The sequence below is a fragment of the Heterocephalus glaber genome, unplaced genomic scaffold (genome assembly GCF_053883595.1).
Source record: "Heterocephalus glaber isolate CG9 unplaced genomic scaffold, H.glaber_assembly_v1.0 deba00001532, whole genome shotgun sequence".
NCBI classification, from domain to species: domain Eukaryota; kingdom Metazoa; phylum Chordata; class Mammalia; order Rodentia; family Bathyergidae; genus Heterocephalus; species Heterocephalus glaber.
In genome coordinates, this window is record NW_028258330.1 from 18,991,936 (window position 1) to 19,016,081 (window position 24,146).

The 24,146-nt window shown below is 47.5% G+C and overlaps 1 protein-coding gene across 1 annotated transcript; it reads right to left on the reverse strand.

The window, feature by feature from the left end:
- Positions 1-7,237: 7,237 nt before the first annotated feature.
- Mavs (mitochondrial antiviral signaling protein) lies at positions 7,238-22,016 on the reverse strand (the record flags this gene model as incomplete). Its single annotated transcript, XM_087188711.1, has 6 exons — positions 7,238-8,796; positions 9,239-9,771; positions 14,228-14,384; positions 15,135-15,304; positions 16,483-16,660; positions 21,720-22,016. Coding segments are annotated over 6 exons (1,770 nt in total), but the record flags the coding sequence as incomplete, so codon positions are not given.
- Between the last annotated feature and the right edge of the window lie 2,130 nt (positions 22,017-24,146).

Below are 24,146 nucleotides of genomic sequence, written 5' to 3' on the forward strand. Positions count from 1 at the left end.
AGGGCAGCCTGGGCTACATTGCAAGTTCAAAGCCACCCTCAGCCTGGACTACATAGTGAGACCCTGTCTCAAAAAAACTGAGAAAAAACATTCAACCAAATATCCATGCCATAGCAAAATGATACCTCTTCCTGGAAGATGCTGATTACCGCCATTAGCTCTGAACCTTCTGATCTTTTATAATATGCCACTGTTAGTGGCATTTATCATAAACTTCTTTGACTTAAAAGTCTTAGTGTACCTTTTGTAATCCTAACTAGATTATGAGAACTGTTAGAGAAAGAGTTTCCATCTTCACATTCTCCATTGGATCTTCCACAGAGTAAACACACACACACAGTGTAGTAACCAATCATTACAATGACAGTAACAGCTCATTAGGGTCCCTTAAACTACCAAGATCTTCCTAATGGATAACCTTGGGGTTTGAACCCAGAGAGTGCTGAGCTATATTCCAGGCCTTTAAAAAAATTTTTTTTGTTTTTGAGACAGGATCTCACTTTGTAATGTAGGCTGACCTTAACTCACTATGTAGCCCAAGCCGCCCTCGAACTTGCAATTATCCTACTGCCTCAGCTCCTAAGCAGTGTGTAGGACTCTAGCTCTGGTTTTGATGTGTTCTCCTTTTTGTCAATAATTTGGTGACTCATCCTGCACATGGTGAAAAAAGTCCAGAACAAAGGGTTCTCATCCAACTGAAGCAGTGACCAAATTTTGTGCATTATTGTATGAACTAAAGTCAATTCGACAAAGACCTATTAAGCTTGGTAACAATACTATAAGGGAGGCCACATAGAGCTATACAGGAGGCTGAAGGTCTCGTGCCCTGCTGCTATGAACAGGACATCAGAAAGACCCTCCAGCCCTAAACTAAGGGTAAGATTAGGCCAGGTCCATAAAACAATAGAGAAAGACATAGAGAAAGGCAGAAAATAATGCTGCCCATCAAAAAGAAAACAGGATAATTTGCTGAGGGGGGCGGGGTGAATGCCTATAATCTGAGCTACTTGGGAGGCTGACATAGGAGTATCACAAATTCAAGGTCAGTCTGGACAATTTAGCAAGACCCTGTTACAAAATAAAAAATTTTTGCTGGGGATGGTGGCACATGCCTGTAGTCCCAGTACTCAGGAGGCTGAGGCAGGAGGACTGCCATGAGTTCAAGGCCAGCCTGGGCTACATAATGAGTTCAAGGCCAACCTGAACTGCATAGTGAGACTCTGTCTCCAAAAAAAAAAAATTTTTTTAAAGGCCTGGGATATAGCTCAGCACTCTCTGGGTTCAAACCCCAATAGTGCCCCCAAAAATGTAGAAAATAAAGTTGCAGGAGAGTGCATTTTTAATCATTGCTCATTGTCTTTATTCAAAAAGGGCTCCTTAAACATATCTCAGGCCCCAACCCAGACTCAGTGAATCAAAACCTGCATTTTAAAAAGATCCCCAGAAGATCTAGTGTCTAGCCTATACAAGTCTGTATAGTTTGGAATATTAATTTTTACATGTGTTTATTTACCTGTGTGATTAAAACAAATTGTTTTAAAGGCACTGGATTATAAGGAAGATGAAAATTTAGGCTGGGGAGATTGACCCTACCTGGGCTGGGTGGTAAGGAAAGAATCCACTGAGCTACCTGGAAGGTGACAGCCTGCCACACTCTGAGAGTGTGTTCTTTGAGTAGAACACCCACCCCAGGTAGAAGGCAAAAGTCTGAAAGAAAAGGGGAAGAAGTCTCAGACAGCACTCCAGATGGAAAGTTCTGTGTCTGTTCATTGCAGCAGCCTCACTAGGAGCAGATACCTGGCCAGTCAGTGTAGACCTCATAACTCTAAGTTGAACAAAGAAAGCACTATAGGATCCCTGGTTTAAGAACCAATAATAGTAGAATTACTGCACACAAATGTCCATGGGCTCATAATTCTAAGGACATCATTGTGACAGCAAGTAGGAAAAAAATTAAGTCTTGCAGCAATTATCCATTTCTCTCTTCCCTGGTTCCTTTGGATAGGCCCTCTTCAAGAGGCTGATTTCCAGCTGTATAAGATAATGAAAGGATTTGTCTTTCTTTTTTCTTGTGTTAAATACAAGCGACTTGATTAAATAGGCCACAGCTTCTGATTGCTAGGAAATCAGTGATTCAGATGGTGTGGCAATGGCACCTGGGATGGGGGAAGAGAAGATGGAGGTGGAAGGAAGCCGGTGCAGCCTGCAGTAGGGCAAGGACACCCAAGGGCTGATGGCTGAGCATGGGAGGAGAAAGGATTTGACATCATCTGGTACAACCAGGAGGGGGGTGAGGGATGCAGGAGCTGGCTGTGGATGCAGGACTAGAATCCCAGGCTTCCCCCTTCATTTTCCTACGCCCACCCATGTCATTCTGCCTACTTCCAACTCACCACTCCCACCTTCCTGCTGTCTCTGAGTGCCCTTCTAGTATGTACCCTCTAGTAACACTGTTGAGGAAGTAAGCCCAAGATCATCAGTGTAGGTCTTTTTTTCCCTAGCACTGGAGATTAAATCCAGGACCTTCGCACTGTGCTACATCCCCAGCACCCCACCCCCCTTTTTTTTTACTACTTTACTATTTTGAGAAAAGATCTCACTAAATCACTTAGTTGCCCAGGCTGGGGTCAAAATTATGTGTCCTCCTGCCTCAGCTTCCCAGAATGCTGGGATTACAGGTGTGTGCCACCACACCCAGCTCTATTTATGTGCTTTAAGGAGTAGGTAGAAGTCTGGAATTTGCGGAATCTATCATGTCAGAAGAAAACCATAAGGGCCGGAGATTTAGCTCAGTGGTTCTGCCGCCTGCCTGCCTCGCAAGCACAAGGTCCCGAGTTCAATCCCCCGTACCAAAAAAACCCCAAAAAACAAGTAAAGAAAAAAACCATGAGCCCATTTTCCAGGTGAAAGGGAAGGGCACAATTGACAGACTTGTTGTTTTAGGAGTTTTGGAGTGAGTTGCCTGGAATGAAAAAGTGCATTGTAACCTCATGTCCTGATTAGCCCAGTTAGCTCATCTCTGGGTACCCATGCCAACAACCTGTGATCGCAGCACACCTGAGTCTTCCCTTCTCGCTCTCTTTTTTTCCACTATACAGTTTCCCAGTCTTTGTTTGACTTTGAGTCCTTGCCAAATCCAAGTGATAGTGGCTGATTGCCTCTTAAACTCTGACGAAATGACTTCTCTTTGTTCTTATTTGGCTGGTCTTCATTTATTTCCACATTTCCAACAGGGGGCTGGACACAAACTGAACACACTCATGAAATCAACACACAGATCAACACACAGACCAGCACCCTGGAATCCCCTCCCCAACTCTGTCTCTGCTAGAGCTACCCATTCTCAAGACTTCTGACACCAAAGATCAGTTTCACTTATTTCTGTACTTTTCAAATGAATAGAATCCTACTCTGTGTACAGACTCCTGCCCAACATCATCTCTGGGGAATTTATCCATGGTGTTGTGTATAGCAGTATTCTCATTCATATCCATTCCTGTGTACTAGTATTCTACTGTGGGACTTTATCACAACTTATCCATTCTACTGGGGATAGACATTTGGCTTGTTTCCAGTTTGAGCTATTGTGGCCAGTGCGGTGGTTAGAAGAATTCTTACACACATCTTGGTAGATGTACTGTATGCTCTTGTTTCTGCAGTGAGCACACCCTGGAGTAGACTTGCTGGGTCACAGATTAGGCCTATGGCCAGGGATGTAGCTCAGTGGCACTGTGCCTGCCTGGCAAACCCAAAGTCTCCAGTTCAATCTCCGGTACCAAAACAAAACAAAACAGAAATATACATTAGGCCTATGATTGGTTTTAGTGGATACTGGCAGTTTCCCAACAGGGTCACACGAACTGTCATAGTTCATTTGAGCTTCTGTAACATCTTAGATTGGGTAAGTTATAAAAACAGAAATTTATTTCTCATGCTGGATATGGTGGCGGGCCCCTGTAAATCCCAGATACTCCAAAGGCTGAGGCAGAAAGGATCACAAGTTTGAGCCCAGCCTGGGCAGCTTAATGAGATGCTGTCCCCAAATTAAAAGGGTTGAAGATATAGCTCAGTGGTACAGTGCTTGCCTAGCACACATGAAGCCCTGGGTTTGATCCCTAGTACTACAAAAAAAGAGAAAGAAAACAGAAACATATATTTCTCACAGTTTTGGAGTCTGGGAAGTCCAAGATCAAGGGACTAGCTGGTTCTTTGCTTCAAAGTTACATAGTATGATAAAAATACGAACACAGTAAATGTTTAAATTTTAAAAATTTATTACAATAAAAGACACATTGTCATTAACTCCCCTCAGAATACACCCCCTTGCTTCAAATACACTTATCATGTCTATCTTGCCACATTCTGAAGCAGTTCTGTTTGTTTTTTGTTTTTTTCCAGGACCAGGAATCAAACTCAGGACCTTCCGCTTGCCATGCAGGCATAGCACCACTGAGCTACATCCCTGGCCCTCTGAAGCAGTTCTGGAAATCCTTTTTCCTCAGTATCTCTAGTGAGGGCTCCACCTTCATGATCTAATCACCCCCGAAGGCCCTACCTTCTAATTCCGTAACCTTGGGGTTGGTTTCAACATAGGAATTCTGGGGAGACACATTCACACTGCAACACTAACTTACCTTCCTCCAAAATTTATACTTTTCAGTTGCTTCATATTTTTATCAACATTTGATCTTATTCCCTATAGGGTCTAAAATGTAATACCACCTCCAGATTAATAATTATAATTATTAATGGTGCATAATTGATCAAAATATCACTTGTCCTTCTTTCTTCCTGCTCTCCCCCCAATTCAGAGGCACTTGGTTAGACCACTCACCATTGTATTAGAGACAGTGGCTGGTGGGAAGGGGCTCTTACATTGGCTCTTTGCTTTATTATTCTGTGTCACCAAGACCTATTTTAATGTTCAACATACAATGGGTTCAAAATAAATATTGCTATATAATTACATGAAAGAATGATTTGAAAGCCTGTTTCCCTGTACCACACATTGTGAACATCTCCACCACTTAAGGGAGTCCGTAGTGTCTTGCTCACCTTTGGCCTTGGACCTGGCACAGAGGACTCCTCGCACGGAGGACTGATGTTCTAGGCTTGTGGCCACTGCCTCACCTCACTCAGCCTGAGCTTTGAGCCTGGGCACACAGGATAATTATAAGCCTATTGTTATGACATCCCCAAGACTATATTAATTATAGAGCATTATTATACTACTATAGCAGGTGGCAGATCTTGGCATATTAGGCAAGGATGTGTTGATATGAAAAATTTATTTTAAGTGGTGTACCTGGCTCCAGACACTAGGTCAGCTGAGGTTCATGGACATAAAAAGCATCCAGCTCTGGGGACCGGGGGTCATTGCCTCCTCCAGTTCTTCCCCCCTCCAGTCTTGTAAACCAGCTGTAAATTTGGTCTGTAATGATATCTCTCATAGGGTAATTTTGAAGATTAAATGAGCTAATATATGTTGTTGTTGTTTTGTTTTGAACCTCTTTTTTTTGGGTACCAGGGATCAAACTCGGGCCCTTGCACTTGCGCACCAGGTGGCGAAACCACTGAGCTAAATCCCTGGCCCTGAGCTAATATATGTTAAGTACTTGGTACTCTGCCTGGTACATAGTTAAAGAATGGGTAAGTGCTGGTCCTTATTATTATTGGGATTTTTTTATTATTGGGATTTTGAGGGTGGTTTTGTTTGTGTGTGTGTGTTTTTTGAGACAGGGTCTTGCTATGTAGTTTAGGCTGGCCTCCAACTCATGGTGATCCTCCTGCCTCAGCCTCCTGAGTGCTGGGATTACAGGCGTATGCCACCACAGGGCTATTATTGTTTTTGTTGTTAGCAGCAGCAATAGAGTGAGGAATGGATGGAGTGACCACTGGAGTGGACTTTGCAACACTGAAAGGGAAAATAACAGGAAAGTGAGCATAGGGGAGCATGTGGCTGTCCTCCATGGAGAGATGTCAATTCCAGCACACATGCAATAGGCCAAGAACCCTGCATCTGTGTTCAAGGATGGGATGAGACGTCACAGCCTTCAGCACACATCTGTGAAGTATGAAACCTCAAGGCCCGAATGATTTCATTCCTAGGAGATATAAGGAGATACACTGCAGAGTGCAAACCTTTTCAAATTTCTGCCTGCTGGAGGGGCTGCCAGGACCTCAGGAAGCCCACTGTGGGTGAAGGGTCCCCCCTGCCCCACCCTTCCTTGAGTTCTCACCTCCAGCCCATCCAGGCCACGGCTGTGAGGGTGCCTTGCCTGACTCCCTCCTGTGCCAACCTTCTCCCGGATCACTGGGGACGCTGGCCAACTTCCACCCCTGCTTGAAAGTGGCATTTGAGAGGCTTCCTTCCAGCTGGTAACAACTGAGATGGGGCTGCTGTTAAATGCAGGCCAGTCAGGGCTTCTTGGTGCCATAACGTGAAAGTGCTGAGAGGGCCAACTCTCCCTATACCCAACCCAAGGTATTGCTCCCTGGAGTTGCTTACTGTGGTAGAAATCCCACCATTTGGGAAATACTCCTTCAGGCTGCTTATTGCCTTCTTGAGGTATATTTTTTTTTTCAGATTGCATCTACCGGGGTGATAGCACAGTAAAACTAACACCCAAGCACAAATTGCTCGCTGACCTTGCTGGCATGGTACCTGGGAGAGGACAGGAAGCACAGGGGCTGATTAAGAGCAAGGACAATGGGGAGTGGTGCAGACAGCACGAGAACAGACTGCTCCTGGACTCCCTGCACAAGTGTTGGGTTTGGAATGTGGGTCCAAGTTCCTAAGGAGAGGTCATTAGGTCATTGAAGTCCCTTAGGGCAGTGCAGGGAAAAGCTTCCTGGAGCCCACTCCTGATGTCACCAAGGGCTCTAGTTCTTATCCCTTTCAGAGCCCAGAAGTGGAGATAGCTCCTATACCTACCACTTGCCCAGCAAAGGCTACCTAAAAAGAACCCACAGGGACATCCCTAGTGTGCCCCAATGTGTTTCTGATGTAAATGTGGCTAGTCATCCCACACATGGAGCTGGGGGACACCCACACCCCTATTCTGCACTGCTGTCCCAGCGGTCATGCCTCCCTCCCAGTGCACGAGATGAAGTGAGGGGCAAATAGAAGGTAAGGGAGGCAGTAGGGTCTGGGTTTACCTCTAGCTGAGGGCTCTAGTCCTCAGCATTTAATACTGATAGCAGCATGTATCCAACCCTTAGTAAATCTCAAGACTCATTCTAAGATTGATAAATTCATTTAATCCTCATGACAATACTAGGAGATACTCTCCCCCATTTAACAGATGAGAAAAGTGAGGCACACAGTGGTTAATACCTTGCCAGAGACCACAGAGCTAGTGACAGGCACAGCAGGATGCAGGCTAAGCTGTCTCGATGCAGAGTGCACCCTTATCACAGTGCACTTTGCTTCTCAGGCAGGGGCAGAGGGAGGTGAGAGGGGTGCTTGGCAGTCACGCCCGAGCCAGGCCCTGGACAAACAGCTGCATGCTTCAATCTCAGAAAAACCTAGTGAAGGAAGAGCTGAGACTCTGTCCACATGGGGAAACAAGACCAAAGTCTGACTGTCTGCCAGGTCCACACAGCCCCGAAAGGGTGGACCTGAAGTTTAAACCTGGCCTGAGCTCTGCCCACTCAGTGTTCCTACCCTAAACCCGTACAGGAAGCCAAAAGAATGGTGACCAGGAAAGATAGAAAGAGAGAAATGGGGGTGAGGGTGCTGGAGAGGGGCTCCAGAGGTCTTCTTTGAGCCTGGCAGCTGCCTCAGAGTTCTAGGTCTCTGAACCTCAAGACCTCCCTCCAGCATTGCCTGGCAGTGGAGAGGGACCAGAGGGGCAGGGGACCCAAAGCAGCTGGCTCCCTGGAGACCTGCCACCCAGCTGCTCCCCAGCTCCAGTGCCCAGCTTCAGCCTGGGCTGCTGTGGATGGGAGCAAGGTCTTACAGGGTCCCCAGTCAGCACATCTGCAACTGAGCCTTGGAGGCCCAGGTGCGATAAGGGGAACTGCCGCCCCATGTGCTCTCTCGTGGCACCTCCTGATCTTCAGGCTTAGGCAAACAGGGATGAGGCCTGGTCAGGGAAAACTGAGGGGCATGCAGGGTGACAACCATCAGTGCCAGGTGGACGAGTTCTGGGAACTGCCCAGAGCTTCAGCGACAAGCAGAGAGCAGGAGCTAAGATGGAAAGGTTGCCCCCAGGGTTGGGTGAAGCCAGACCACAACCTCCCACCAGCCTGCAGTCCCTGAGCTCCCTTCTGATCCAGCCCCTCTCAGCCTGAGAAAGTGCACTGTGACACAGGTGCATGGTACAGCACAGGTGCATGGTGCAGTAAGCCAAGGTTTCACTAGAGTGAGCGCCGCCGGTACAGCACCGCCAGGAGCACACCCAGGAGGGCACTTGCCACAGCTGCTCCAAGCCAGGAAGTCCAGGACACTGACCATCCAATATTTGTCTCTTTCTCCTCTTTCTGGGCTTGCAAGACAGTGCAAGGCTCAGGGTTGACAGCCATGAGGTTGGCACTGGGATCCTCAGCCACACGGATCCCAAAGGACGCATACTCATTCTCCTCTGGGCCATGGGTAGGCTCTGAGGCCAGGGAGCTGCTGGGGCTGATGGCGAGGTCTGCAGAACAGCCGGAGTATGGTTGGCTGTACTGCTGGGATTGTAGCTCGCCAGGCTTGCTCATTTCTGATGAAGATTGTAGGTCCCCAGAGCTGCTCTTCGGCCAGGGTGAGCTGGCTCCAATAGTAGCTGTAGGTGCTGGAGCCTCTGCGATCTCCTGAGAAATAAAGGAGAGTACTGCAAGGGGTTTCAGATGGCAAGGAGACAAGATAGGCTGGGTTGGCCCCATTCCCAGGCCAGGGCATGAAGTAGTAATTCAACAGGCCCATAATGCCCAAGATCACGCTCTTGGGGATCCAACCCACTGTGACCACTCCAAGGGAAGAGGAGCATACCACTGATGGCCTCTTCCAGAGTAGCCTTCTTCCCACTCACTGGCCTGGTGCACAGTCTCAAGACTGTGATTCCTCCCACAGGGCATGGTGTGGGGTTTGGATGGGGCTGGTTCTCAGCTGTTTCTACACACTCAAGGAGAGGCCATGGACTTGTCCAGGCAGGAGACACGTTGCAGACTGGGAAGGGTTCAAGGACAACACCCGAAAGGCAAACTCTCCAAGGGGAAGGGATGTGAGTCATTGCTAGGAAGGGGAAGGACTCACCTTGGCTCTGGTGCTGCTCCCAGTGGACAGCACTGTGTTGTTAGGCGCCTTGGTGGACACCATGCTAGTAGGCACTTTGGATGGCATTATGCCAGCACGTGCTGAGTTGATAGGCAATTTGGATGGTGCTGGATTGGTGAGCACATTAGCACCAGGGGGCTTCAAGCTGGTGGGCACCTTGGAAGGCACAATGCTGACAGGTGCCGGGCTAGCAGGCACTTTGGAGGTCATAGTGGTCACAGGCTTCAGAGTGGTGGGAGAAGGCACTGAGCTGGTAGTAACAGAGTTGGTGGGTACCTCTGTGGGTACCTCACTGGGGCAGGTGGAGGCCCTGGCCTGGTTACCCGCACTGCCTGTAGAAGGCGAGCTAGTGGAAGAAGGAGAGGAGGAAAAGGAGGGGCTAACAGACATGGCTGCCGCTGCCCATGCGGGTCCAGGCAAGCGGCTCACCCTGGGGGTGGCACGGGCCAGGGGCTGGAAGGAGACAGTTGGAGACACAGGTCCTCTGGGTGATGTGGGGCTGGACACTGGGCCTGCAGGTATGAAAGACAGAAATACAACCCCAAAAGACTGTTACCCTCAAGGCTGCAGAAGGTCCCTCTGCCCCAGGTCACACTGCCTCTTACTGCATCCAAACCTTTGAATTTCCTGCCCACAGAGGAAACTCCAATCTCTGCTCTCCGGCCTGAAGGCTCCATAGCTGCCCTCTGTCCTTGACCTATAGCCCCAAGTCTGTCCAGTCACAAGAGGGACCCAGGAGCTTGGTCATTATTAATTATTATTAATTATTCTGTCTGCTTTTTCTTCTCCTACTCGGGACACACACCACTGGCTCCTGTTCCTGTCTTTTCAACTTTTTCTTTAGCCTGGTGGAATCCCAGATGTTCCCCTCACTGAAGTTCCCTTGCATCCCTGAGCAGGAGCAATCCTAGATCACGACAAGGGACAGCAGGATGACTCAAGCAGAGCCATTCACACCACTCAAGTGGCACCAGAGGCTGGCCAGCTCCCAGGGGTAAGGACAAAGCCACCCCTGGGAGGAGACCTGAGTACAGAGTAGCACAGAGTAGCAGGTGGTGACAGCTCATAAAGGTGGAGGTATTAGGATCCTCCATGAAACTCAATGTATACACACAAGGCCCTAAGGCTGACCAAGGTCTGATGTCCCCTCCCCTAAATCTAACACCTCAGCATTTCATGGGACCTGTATCCAGGAACATGTTGAAATCATAGCACCTTTTGCCTCCATAACCCACAGGAGGACCTCCTGAAAGGCATCCAGATGCTTGGGGGGGCGGGGGTGGTGTGTGTGACAGGAGTGGGGGGCACCTTGGCTTCTCCCAGCCTTTAACTGTTCATGTGCTTGTGGTTGTCCCAGGGCAATGAGGGATGGCCAGCACCAGTGTTAGGGGAAATACAGTCTGGGAAGTAGTGGACCCGCATGCCAGCCTGGCAGGTCAGGGTGGGCAGCTACATAACCCCAAGGGGAGCACTGAGGTCTGGTGTGGGGGCCAGGTCACTGGCTGATAAAGACCATACTCTCTCTGGAGGATGAGGCATTTCAGTGATTTGGTGGGAACTGGAGACCCCTTCAGGTAAGGTAGTACCTAAGGCTCCCCTACCTACAGTGCTGGCCCAACCCTGTACTGTCCTTCCCTGTCCTCCAGGCCCTGGCTGATCCCTATGGGGTCCCTTTGGCAGAGTGTAGAAATGGCCCTAATTCTCTTCCCCACCTCTACAGCAATGTACAGCAACACACGCCTGTACAACAACACACACTCTGCGGTGTGACTTCACAGTCCTCCAATCTAAGGATGGAGTCAGTTTCTCTACTCCTTAAATCTAGACTGGCTTTTTCTGTTTGTTTTGTCTTGGTTTTTTTTGTTTGTTTGTTTGTTTTTTTAATTTTTTCCCATTAAGTTTATTGGTACATTTTAGGTATACAATACAGTTACATTCATCATTGGGATCTTGTACCATTACATGAGTCTTATTTTTTCCCCTCCCCCTCCCCTCCCTTCACCCCCTCCACCCTTCCCTATTTGCAAAGGCTCTGTTTCAATTTTTTCCTTTTCTCATATTTTTTCTTTTCCCTTTTTTCCTTTCCCCTACCCCTCACACTTCCCCTGCTCCTTTAGACCTTTTCTTACTGTTACACAGTATCAATTATACATTTTTTAAATTACAATATTAAGATCTAGGAGACATTACCACAGATTTTACAGAATTTAAAAGGATATAGAAAGCATATTTCAAAAATCTGTTTTGAAATAAATTTGACAACTTCTAAGAAGTACCTTGGAAGACAAATTAATGAAACTAACTCTACAGGAAATATAAAATTTGAATAGCACCTATTAAAGAAAGTATATTCCTAGCTTGAAAACCTACCTATATGACAACAGCAGGCTCATATACATTTTAACTGATAAATTATATCAAACAATTAAAGCAGAAAAAAGAAGGAACACTTCTCCTCCCCTCATTTTAGGAACTCAACATTGTGCTAATCCTAAAACTGGATAAAGATAATAGAAGAAAAAAGTATGAACATAGATAGAAATTTGTTTAACAAAACAAACTATTGGAAGTCAGATCTGGCAGGATGTAGAAAGTGGTTTTGTTATAGGGATGGCAGTGTTCATTCAGCATTGGAAGATCCACCCACAAAAGTCATCATTTTAACAGAGGAAAGGAAAAAGCCATATGATCCTGTCACTAGTTGGAGAAAAAGTATTGGACTAAATTCTACAGCTGTTCATGGTAAAAGCTATCAGGAGACTAGAAGTAGAACAGAAACTTCTCAACAGATTAAAGACATGTACTCCATACTTCCAGCGAGAATGCCTTATATGAATGGAGAAGATACAATGCTTTCTCCTTGAGGTGGGGAACAAGGGCAGATATGCTTACTCTTTATCTGTCCATTAAACTTTGAAACCTAGGCCCCACCAAAATAGTCTGGCAATAAAATGACACAATTAGGATAGGATTAGCAAGGTAGAAGCAAAATCTCTATATGTAGATGAAATGATCATCTACAGAGAAAATACTAAGAAATCTCTAGGAGCCCCTAGAACTTGTACTTGAATTTAGCAGGATTAGAAAACACAAGGTATATATAAAAATTCAGGTCTGTGTATACTTGCTATAAAGGAAGAATTGGATATTGAAATTTAAAAGTTATGTAGGAGTACAAAGGATCTAGAAAAGTTAAAAAAAACCAAACAGTGTTGGAATACATTTAGTACCTAATTTTAAGACTTCTTCTAAAGCTACAGTAATCAAGGCAGTGCTGGTGTAAGGAAAGACATATAGATCACTGAAATAAAACAGAGAATCTAGAAATAGAACCACACATATATGGTCCACTGAGTTTTGAAAGATTATTTAACATTAGCATTTTATAGAATATAAACTCAATTCAGGAGCCGAGGAAGAGCTAGTGTTTTCAGCAAACGGCACTAGAACACCTGGTACCCATATATAAAAAATCAACCTCAACCCTTTATTTCCATACATAAAAATAACTTGAAGGGATCTATGAACCTAAATAAGAAAGCCTAAAAGTATAAAACTTTAAGAAGAAATCATAAGGGAAAATGTTTATGAATTCAGGGTAGGCAAGAACTACCTAGGATACAAAAGACATGACGTATAAAAGAAAAAAATTGATAAATGAGATTCCATCAAAATTTAGAACTTTAAGTGACATCATTAAAATGAAAAGTTGTCCTTAAACAGACCATATTTACAATGCATATAACCTATGACCAGAATAAAGAACTCTTACAGCTCATTAATAGACAACCTAATTAAAAAGTAGACATAAGAAGATGATAAATAGCCAGTACAGCACAAGGAAAGGTGTGCAACTCTAGAATCAGTACAATAACAAGATTGAATTATATTATCATTAGGGAGACGAAGTTAAAAGTTTTAAAAGCCTTGTCATGACTTTTTCTTTTTGTTGGATTCTCCCCCTTTGCGTTTAATTTGTCACACCCAATGGATTCATTCTGCTGGGTTTCCTGGGGTTGTGATCCTCATTGCCTTTTCCTAGAGTATTGTCTAAAATTTGTCTTGTTTTCTGAGACAGCGTCTCACTACGTAATTCAGGCTGGCCTTGAACTCATTATATAATCTAAACTGGCCTTGAACTCATGGCAAGCCTCCTGCTTCAGCCTCCCAAGTTCTGTGATTATAGGCGTGCACCACCACACCCAGCTAGGCTGGCTTTATAACTTGTTTTGGCCCTCAGAACAGCACAGGAGGGACATTGCCAGTTTTGAACCAATGCCTCAGGATCAGTTTTTCTCTCAGTCTCTCTCTCTTTGACTCAGAGCTCTGCCCAGCTGCCATGACATAGGCTAAAGAATGAGAGACCCACTGGGCATGGTGGCACATGTGTGTAATGCCAGCTACTGAGGAGGCTGAGGCAAAAGTATTATATATCCAAGGGCAGCCTGGGCAATTTAGGAAATTTTGTCTCAAAATAAAAATTTTTAAAGGCTAGGATGTAGCTCAGTGCTCCCTGGGTTCAATCTCTGGTACCACAAAAACAAAAACAAGGAAGGAAGGAAGGAAGGAAAGGAAAGAAAGGAAAAGAAAAGAAAACAAAAGAAAAGGAATGGGAGGGGGACTACATAGAAGCAAACAAAGGTGCTCCAGCCGACAGGCAGAAGCAGAGCATAGGCATACACCAGTGAGTGCATGTAAGAAAACTCAGTGAAGACCAGAAATGCCCAGCTGGGTCAGCCATGTACTACATAATGGTTGTATTTTACGCTATTAAAAATATTTTTGGACTGTTTATTATACAGTAAATGCTAACTAACTGGTATACCCACTGAGGAACTGATTGCTCCCTGAGGTAACACCCTTTATTTCCATCTTGCCTCCTCCCCAAAGAACCGCTAGGGGGAACTCTGATCCAGGTGCTCACCTGAAAGGTCAGAGAGGCCCTATAATGCCACATTCCATGCATACCTGTCCCCTGTGTGCTGCCCAGTTTTGGGTTCTGCTCCTGATGCCTGCTGGGGGTCAGAGGACTGAGGGCTGGCAGGTCAGAGGAGGGCTCCAAGGATCCACTGGGCCTCCTTGGGATGGCCCCCAAACTGGTTGTCTGTGGGACCTGCTCTGAACTCTGCAAGAAGGAAAGTGTGAAAGAAACAGCTGCTGCCCCGACAAACTGCCAAAGGTCAGCTCATATTCACGGGGCATCTCCTACAGGCCACACTCTGGAGCCCTGTTTCTGGTCTCTGCCCGACCCTCTGTACACAGGAAACACAGGCCAGGTCACTGGGGGTTGTAGCTCAGTGGCAGAGCACTTGCCTAGTGTATGTAAGGTCCTGGGTTCCACCCCTAGCACTTTAAAAAACAAACCACATCCCATTAGGGCCTCTAGCCTCTCTGGCCCTATGAGTAGGTCTTTCTCTGTGGCCACTGCACAGAGCCCTTTCCTCAGGGGTTTCTGCCCAGACCCCATGGTTTCCAGTCCACAGCTTGGCACCTCCTGGATACCCCATGGCCCACTCATCACATCTCAGCAGAGTTGGTCATCTTTCCCCCACACTTTACTCATGATAATTACAGGCCCACTATCCACCCATGGCCTCCTGCTCACTCCCCAGGTTCCTCCACCCAGCTCAACATCTCACATGACAACTACAAGGACCTTGATAATATGGCCTCCTAGCTGCCTGAAGGCAGAGTTCTAGGGCTGCTGCAGCAGTCTAGAATGGGTGGGACAACTCTCTACTGAGGGAGCACTGGGGTTCTTAGCAGAGGTTAGGCATGGCTTATGAGGGCAGAGAGGGCTTCTGGAAGGCAGGTGGACAGAAGCTGGCACATAGGTACACAAAAGCAGGAGGCCCGAGGTAGGCTGAGAACATACCTCCCTGGGGGACTCTGGTGGCTGGGTGTCCTGGACAGGCCAGGGGTAACTTGGCTCCTCTCGGTAGCCATTGTGGGGGACACTGTGGGTTGTGCCAGAGTTATGGGCTGCTGGAACCTCAGCAGGAACTTCCAGTGCTTTCACTGGGCCTGGGGCCTGGGATGGAGTCCCTGGAGAACAGAAATACAGTGATATCAAGAAGGAAACAAGGGTGCTTCCAGTGATAGGAGAGGCCTGGACACTTTGGGACCCTTAGCTCTCACCGTGTCTTCAAAAACTGACCTGATGTGGGATGCATCTGTGACAAGCATGACTGGGGAAGGGACAGCAATGGGAGGGAGAGAAGCTGGGAAGAACAGGAGAGGTGGCAAAGGGGAAGGCAGGAGTGGGGGCTCACAGACCTCTCACACTACCTGGGCTGTTTCAGCAGTCACCCCTTCTCTGTTCCCAGGATTTCTCCTCCTCATGGCTGTCACCCCTCACTGGCCCCAGCTACCATCCACCCCTGGCCTTACCACAGCTGTTTGTATTGAGAAGGATCACTGTTAATCTCCACAAACGAAAGGACCAGTAAGGAAAGAAGGGAACAGTAAAAACAGAAATAAAAGCAAACATGGGACACTCCAAAGCTGCAGATCTGACCTCAGTCCCTGGGGTTGCCTCCAGTCTGAACTATAAATAGGGCTCCAGTGGGGGATTTAGCTTAGCAGTGCTGCCGCCTGCCTCACAAGCTCAAGGTCCTGAGTTCAATCCCCAGTACCAATAAATAAATAAATAAATAAATAGGCTTGATTTTTCTTCCTGTGTCCCTTCCTCAGACCCCATCCCATCAAATCCGCTCTGGACATTGGAGCTGATGGGGGTACTGAATAAGAGAAGTAAGGAACAACCAGGCTCCTTGAGAAAAGGGGGAGATCAGAATGTTCTCAGGGAAACTAAGAGGAAGGGAAGAAAGGGGAGAGAGGGAGAGTGAATAAATGGGTGGGAGGAGAGGGAACAGGAGCAGAAATGAGGAAAAGTGGGTAGCAAAGACCATAGCCACAAAAATGAGAGGAAGTTCCGTGTGCTCACAGAGCAGGTGCCACCCATGGTGTCTGTCCACCACAGCTCCAAGGAACATACAGTGCTCTGGTTTACAGAGGAGACTGGAGCTCCTGGAAATTAAAGGACTTGGCCAAAGGGACACAGCTAATAAGGGGCTCACCTGGGACATGCACCCCACTGTGTCCACTACTGGGAGCTATGAAAAGGGGGGATGAATGAGAAGAGGAGGAGGAACAAGGGAGGGGAGTGGGAGAGGAGAGCTGGGAAGCATACATGGGTCCAGGAGGCAGGGCAGGGAGCTCACCACCAGGCTGGGAGCTCTGGTACACACGATTCACTTGATCAGCGAGCCCACTCAGCTCACAGGTCCTCAGCGCCCCAACGAGGTACTCCACCCAGCCTGTCCGCCGCTGGAGGGTGTTGAAGAGGTCCCACAGTGTGTCTCTGTTCCCCAGGCGTGTGTAGGAGGCACGCAGTCGATCCTGGAAGACAGCATAGCCACCCTGCTCAAGCCTGGTAGCCTCAGCTCCAGCCCCTTCCCCACCCAGGACAGGGCCACTGCCAAGGGCCACCAAGAAAGCTGCAAGAGAAAGACAGCTACCTGAAACCAGATCAGGGGCCAGGATGAGGCTAGGGTTAGAGACCAAGCATGGACTGAGGAAGAGCAATGAGCAACAACCAAAGCACTACCAAACAATAGCTGTGACTGTATCCTGTGCTATCTACTACAGCTTTGCAGGAATCACTTCATTTAATGTTGTGCTATCACCACTTTACTGATGAGGAAACTGAGGCTTAGCAGAAGCAAAGTAGCAGAGATTTTATAGCAGTGGGGCAGGAACTCCAGCCCAGTTAGTCCAAGAAAAGCCTTGAGTTTAGACAGCCCCCAAAGCACAGAAAAAGGTTTGGATGAGCAGAGAAGGAAACAGTGTGTGACAGAGCCAGGGATTTAGCTCAGTAATGCCGCACCTGCCTGGAAAGCACAAGGTCCTGAGTTCCATCACTGGTACCAGAAAAAAAAAAAGAAAGAAAGGAAAGGAAACAACCAACACAGGAAAGGGAGCAAAGAAAAAAAGGCAGCCAAGATGGAGAAATGAGGGGGCTGAGAGGACTGAGGGAGAGTCTGGGAAGATGGTAGCAGCTGCAGTTTTTATACTGACCTGGATTCTCACATGAAAATAAGCAACCAGGGCTGGAGGTGTAGCTCCATGGCAGAATGCCTGTCTAGTAGGTGCAAGGCCCTGGGCTGGATCTCAGCATACCACACCACACACACATGTGCACACGCACATGCACACAAAGACAACCAAACAGCAGGAATGAAAACCCACAGATAGTGTTCACTATAAACTACATGACAAGGTAACCCTGCAGCCTCCCCCCAACCCAAAGCCTGTAGGTGCCAGACTGCACTCTAATGGTAACTATGAGGGAACACACACTGGAAGCAAAGCACTCCTGAGACACCTGAGGACAGGGCTCTTTTGGGTCCGTCAAGGAGCCCACAGGCACCTGCTGGCACACAGGTGTCCCATGGGCTGAGAGCAGCTAAAAGTGGGAGGGACTTTGGCACTTTACTTCCCCAAGAGGCTGGCAGCAAGTTACGCTGGGGCAAGAGCAATCTGGCACATATGAGTTCTCGAGGTCAAGAACTTCTCCCAAGGCTCCCTGCCAGGACAGGGTCCCATGACAAATGTAATCAAAACTGAGCAGAACCAGAACAAGAGAGATGAAGAAAAGAGAAGTTTCTTGGAACTAAGGGGAAGTAAAAGAATCAGAGCCCATAACTCTCAGGATGCTATCACCGTATTTTTGAGCACTACATAAAAACAACACAAGAGGGAGTCAGTGAGGCTAGAAAAAAACACCCCAAACCACACTTGATCTAAAAGGTAGACAAGCAGCAAGGACAAAAAGCAAGACACAGGATGAAGGAGAGGAAGGAGTTGCTCCTAGCTTGGGTAAAGAACTGGTTAGAGCTGAGCTTGGAATTCCACAGGCTTGATCCCAGACCAGTGACAGCTGTCACTTCCCTGGCTCACCTGGTCACTGGGTGTCAGGCAGGGCAGGTAAGGAAGAATCTCCAGAACATCAACATGGCAAAAATTACTATGATGGCGGCAGATAAACTTATAAGTCTTTTCCTCAGCGCAGGTCATGGCTGCTCAGCTTCTGAAGAGAGGACTCACTCTGTGTAAGGTAAATGGACTGAGAGAGAGGTAGAAAGACTGGAAGAAAAGAGATCACACATGGCAACAAGGTTGGGAGTAGCACCACATGAAAAACAATTCTTTCTCAACTTTTTGGAATTTTTGCTTTTTTTCTGTAATCTTTAATTTCTTTAAATATCCTATACTGTTACTGTCAGAGGCTTTCAAAGAATTTGCTTAAAAATGAACTGATGACCAGAAAGAATTAGATGCAGAAGATCTAGGGTCCATTTCTCTATGCAGGTTGGTCACTGTTGGGAAAGGTCTGTGTGTCCCTCACACCTGCGGGGTGAGGGTCTACATGTACCCTGAGCTGCTGTGCCCATGAAAGCATGGGTTCCCCTCCTGCCCCTAAGGCAGAATGTCAAGATGTCAAGCAGGCTGCCTACAAATGCTGCTCCCTTTGGGTATACTGAAAGGAAAAAGCACCCCACTGTGATAATAATAGGATCATCCTGCTCTAAAGATGAAGGTGAGGTACCAAGAAATTAAGAGGCTTGCTAGCAACTGGAAGAGCAAAGGACTGAGTTCTTTGGGATCAGAAATGTGACAGCAACCCACCATTAAAACCCACTACGTATACGTTCTTATGCTAAGGGAACTAATGGGGTTTCCCACGGCCAGTTACCAGCCTTTTCCAGGATTTTCATTAAAATGGCTTATTTTGACAATATAGTAGTTCAGACACAAAAATTTAATCAAATGGTGCTGGGGATTTAGCTCAGCGGCACCACACCTGCCTTGCAAGTGCAAGGTCCTGAGTTCAATTCCCAGTACCAAAAAAAAAAAAAAACGAAAAAGAAAAACATTTAAACAAGTGTCTCAAATACAAACAAGCATAAGCATATTTATATAGCACTTACCACATTTTGCAATTATAGATGTGTTTGTTTGTTTCTCATTTGCCTACCACCAGGGAGTGCTACAGGGAATAAGATGGAAAGGTCTATGCTCATTTATAGTCTATGGGATGGGATGGAGCAGTAAACGCAGACCTAAATAAGAATTCCACGAAGTAACACAGGTTATAACAAAAATAAAGCAGTGCAATGAGACAGACCTCTAGAGAAGGGCATACTGCTCTAACTGGGTGGTCAAGGCAGCCCCTCTCAACTGGTGACATTTGAGCTGGGACATTTTTAGCTCTGAGAAGATTGGTGTTTTGGGCAGAGAGGCCACAGAAGATGCCAAAGTCCTAAGACAGAAAGAGCTCAACATGCTTTCACAATAGAAAGCAGGCCAGTATTGTTGAAGTTTAAAAAGCCAGCAGTCAAGGTCAAGACGGTGGCCAGGGGCCACTCCTATAGAGTGCTGTGGGGAAGGACAATGGGTATGGTTTTGGTTTTTTCCAGTACTGGGAATCAAACTCAAGACCTTGCGCTTGCCAGGCAGGCATGGTGCCACTGAGCTAAATCCCCGGCCCCATATGGGTTTTATTAGGAGTAAAACAGGGTGCCACTGAGGGAATAGAGAGGATCTGAGACCTAACAATCTCCCCAGCAGCTGTGAGGACTATGAAGGGGCAAGGGTGGGGAGGAGAGAGACAAGTAAGGAGGCCACAGCAGGGGAGACACGAGGAGTCTGGTCAGATAGCCATGGAGACTGGGTAGTGATTCCTGGTGTTTGGTAGATGTGCAAGGTAAGGGAGAGGGAAGAGCCCTGGCCCCTGGGTAAGAGAAAGATGCCATTTACCAGTCATGGAAGCAGGAGAGGAGTATGGTGAAAAGGGAACCCAGGAGCTCATTTTTAAATAAGCTTAAGATGCTGTTGGATTCCAAGAGTACTGTAGGGTAGGAAAGAAGACAGACAGAGAAGAGGGGACCAAGTGGGTGTCAGCATGCATGAGACCTCTGGGGGACAGTGCTACTGAGTAAAAAGTGTCTATGGCTGCTTTGGAGGCATAGGCCCTCGTCCCATGGGAGGGGCAGCAGTCCTGTCTGGTGGTGTCACACTCCCGTGTTGCATGACTTGTTTTGTCAACCACCAGGACCCACATTCCTGGTAGGACAGGCAGTAGGACAAGAAGTCAGTAGTTCAGGGAGGTGGGGGTCTTCCAAGTCTTCAGGAGATGAACAAAGAACTCTGTGGAGGTTTATGAAGACCTTCTCCTCTTCCCGCTGCACTTTGAAAGGTAGCAAAAGGAAGTCAGGTGAGGTTGTCTGCTGCAGCCCAGCCTCAGCCCTCAAGGCACAGATAACGGGGTGGGGTGGGGGTGTCATGTGGCCCCACCAAAAGGAAAGGAAGCCCACATTGGTTCACTTCTACTGAGGGCTCACCCTATGATTCTTTCACTTAACCTTTGAAACAGCCTCAGAAGAGGGGGAGTGATACTAAGTTACACACCTGGTCAGGGTCCATGCAGGACCCAAGATTTGCTGCCTCCTTGAAGCTGGGCATACACCTTGTAGGCCATAGAGGCCCCTGCAGCAAGTGAGAGCTACACAGCCCTCTGTATTCAAGTCCAGGGAGGGCCCAAGGTCACCTTGGGGATGGGGATGGAAGGTGAGGGTGGACCCAGGAGGATGCAAAATTTAGTCTCTTCTCGGCAGAAATGCAGATCGTCCTGGACAGTGCTGAGGGCATTAACCCGCGTCCACTAACGTTAGCCTCGGTTCCCTGGTCGCTTGAATGTCCTCCAAGATGTTTTACAAGTTTTAGAGCATCCATACAAAGAAAGTTGTTCTTGCTTTGTTTCATTTCCATCCGTTCCCTGGCACCTCCTTCCCATCTCACCAAAAGGGAGGTGGTATAGTTCTGAAGCGGCCAAGTTTCCGACCTGACACCCGCCGAGCACGTCGCGGAAAGAAACAGCCACCCTCCCGGGGGCCAGGCCTCGCAGCCTCAGATCGGGTTCCTGGGCGGGACCCAGGCCCGCAGGGCAAAGGGAGGCTGTTCTGAGCAGGTGTCACCTCGGAGAACGGTCACTACGGTCACTACCCGGGGGCAGGAAGAGGCCCTGACTCCCAAGCACAGCCGCCAAGGGTTGGTTCACCCGGCTCCGCCTCGAGTGAGTGTCACCTCGGGCCCGAAGACGACTGAAGGAGCTCAATCCGCCTCCTTCCGGCCCAACCTTTCCTCCGACCCCTAGCAAGCGTCGTGAGCCACATACCCTGTCTTTTCGGACGCTGGACGCGATGGACAGAGCCCTCAGTTTCCCCAACCTCAGAGTCCCGTGCGCCCTGTCTCCCTCCAGGCCCGCAGTGCGTCCCACCCCCTAAGCGCCCCGGCCAACTCTGAGTCTCCCGGGGCTCCGGGCGCTTCAACCCACCTCCGCGAAAGGCGTCCGTGCATTCAGAGCCCAGGGGACCGAGGGCCGGGACAGCCACCTTACCTGTGGCAACCACGACCCGGTGACCAGAGGACCACAGTGATCGACGCCGAAAGCTCCCAGGACGAGCGGCGGGGCGAGGCCGGGCCCTCGCAGCAATTGGCAGGCGGGCCGGGCGGGGCTGCGAGGGCCCGCGTGATTGGGTGTGAGGCGGGGGCGGGTACCTGGCCCTGCTGGGCGGGCCTGGAAGCGCCCAAATGGGCGGCTCGGCGTGAAGTAGATTATTTTCTTCCTTATTTGTTTGCAGCCGCTGCCAGCGCCAAGTCCAGCCAGCAACCGATAGGGCTGCCCTCCTCGGAGTCATCAACGGGCTTGGAATTCCATTCCTACGCTTCCCAAGGGAAACAACCCCTACTTCCAGCCAGGTGCTCAGAGCGAGAGGGTCTTCTTGTCGTTTGCTCCTGAGTCCCCAGAGCCAGGCACATAGTACTCAGTAGACGTCGGTGGCCTCAAAGGTCACAGGGGCATGAGTGCCTAGCCTGGCGATGCCTGGGGGAGAAGGAGAGGTCGGAGGACACCGAAGTTAACACAGCTGGGTGCAGTGAGTGCTGTGTGGAAGAGGCCTTTTCTTCCTAAGAGCCTGGGGCAGGTGCCTCTGTAGTGCTTACCATCCACCAGTCTTTCCTCTTCTTGGACAGAGAACACTTCCTGGGGCATAGGCCAACGGTTACTGAACGGCCATTGTGTTCCAGGTATAGGATTTAAAGCCTTACACCTAAGGGTACGTGAAATATTCTCACAATAACCAGGTACGTTAGGTTTAGTCTTCCTGTTTTAAAGAGAGTTGGGGAAACTGTTGAACAGTTCTTACCAAAATAAACATACAAACCCTATGACCCAGCAATTTCACTGGTGAATATACATCTACCCAGAAGTATACACACTAGATAATGTTTGTGATTTTATTCATAATAGGCAAACTCTGGAAGCAGTCCAGATGTTCATCAGGAGGATGAATGAAGAGACAAATTGGTGTACTCACAAAATGGAATTATATACAGCACCAAGAAGAACAAATTCTTGATACAACATATGTCATGGATGGCTGTCCACATGGGTGAATGGGCTTCACGGAAAGATTAATGGTGCTTGATGGTGTTCATCTAATGGAGCCAAACAGGAGAGAGTACATGTTGTCTGCTTCTGGTTATATAAGTCTTAACAACATTGAGTAAAACTAATGTATGCAAATAGAAATCCCATTACTGGTTACCTCTGGGAATGTCATCTGGGAGAAGGGAGAAGGGAATGACACATCAGCTGAGGGTTCTATATCTCAGTGTGAATGGTGGGTACATGCCATATGTAAAAATGCATCAATGATACACGTAAAGTTGTCACACTTTATTGCAATTTTTAAAAAGACAGAGGGTAAAAGATTTGGCCCCAAGATCACAGACCTGGCTCCGAAACCAGTGTTTCCAAACTGAATCATTGGGAGATGGAGGTTAGAACACTTTTCCATGAGATCTTATTACTGTACTTTGTGGCCTTGTAGATATATCACAACCTTTGGTATTTACAAGGTGTTCTAAATCACACCTCAACTATAATAGAGCCAGCTCCACTTTGTTCATGGAAGAGAAGGTTAATGTTGATTAGTTGAAGAAGTAATCCCGCCTGCAATTCGCCTTGACTCCAGGGGCATCATACCTAATTTTTGCAGGAAGAGTATTGGGAATGTGGAAACCAACTTGCAAAGGTAGTTGTAACCTCTGTCTTTGCTGGACCTTGAAGGGGATTGAAACAATCCAGTTTCCTGGCCTGGGTGGCTCCCTGTCTCCTGTCACCAACTTTAAAAAAATCTAGACAGAGAAGAGCACAAATTCATGCCTGAGTTATTCTTATCAAAAACTCATAACCTAAAGCTAGTCAAGTGAAGACAAATAAGAGCTACTTGCCAGCTCACCTGGCCAATATAATAGCTACTAAACACATGTAGTTATTTCAATTGAAATTAAATGAAATTTAAAAGTCACTTCCTGAGCCAAATAGCCACATTTCAAATGTTAAATTCATCTGGCTAATGGCTGTCGTACTGGAAATGGACAGCACTTTCAGTCATCCTAGAAAGTTGTGTTGGTCAGCACAACTTTACAGAATAATTCTTCAAAAATGCCAAGGTCATGAATGACAAAGAAAGGGTTAGGGATTTAGCTCAGTGGCACCACTCCTGCCTCACAAGCGCAAGATCCTGAGTTCCATCCCCAGTACAGGAAAAAAAAAAAAGAAGAAGAATGACAAGGAAAGATTGGAGAACTATGCTAGAATCAAGGAGACCAAAGTATTATGACAATTGAATGTAATGTGAGATCCTGAAAGAAAAAAGAACATCAGGGTGCAAATGATGAAATTCAAATAAGGCTTTTAGATTAGTTAACGATACCAGTGTTAGTGTTCTGGTTTTAGTTATTGTACCACAGTTATATA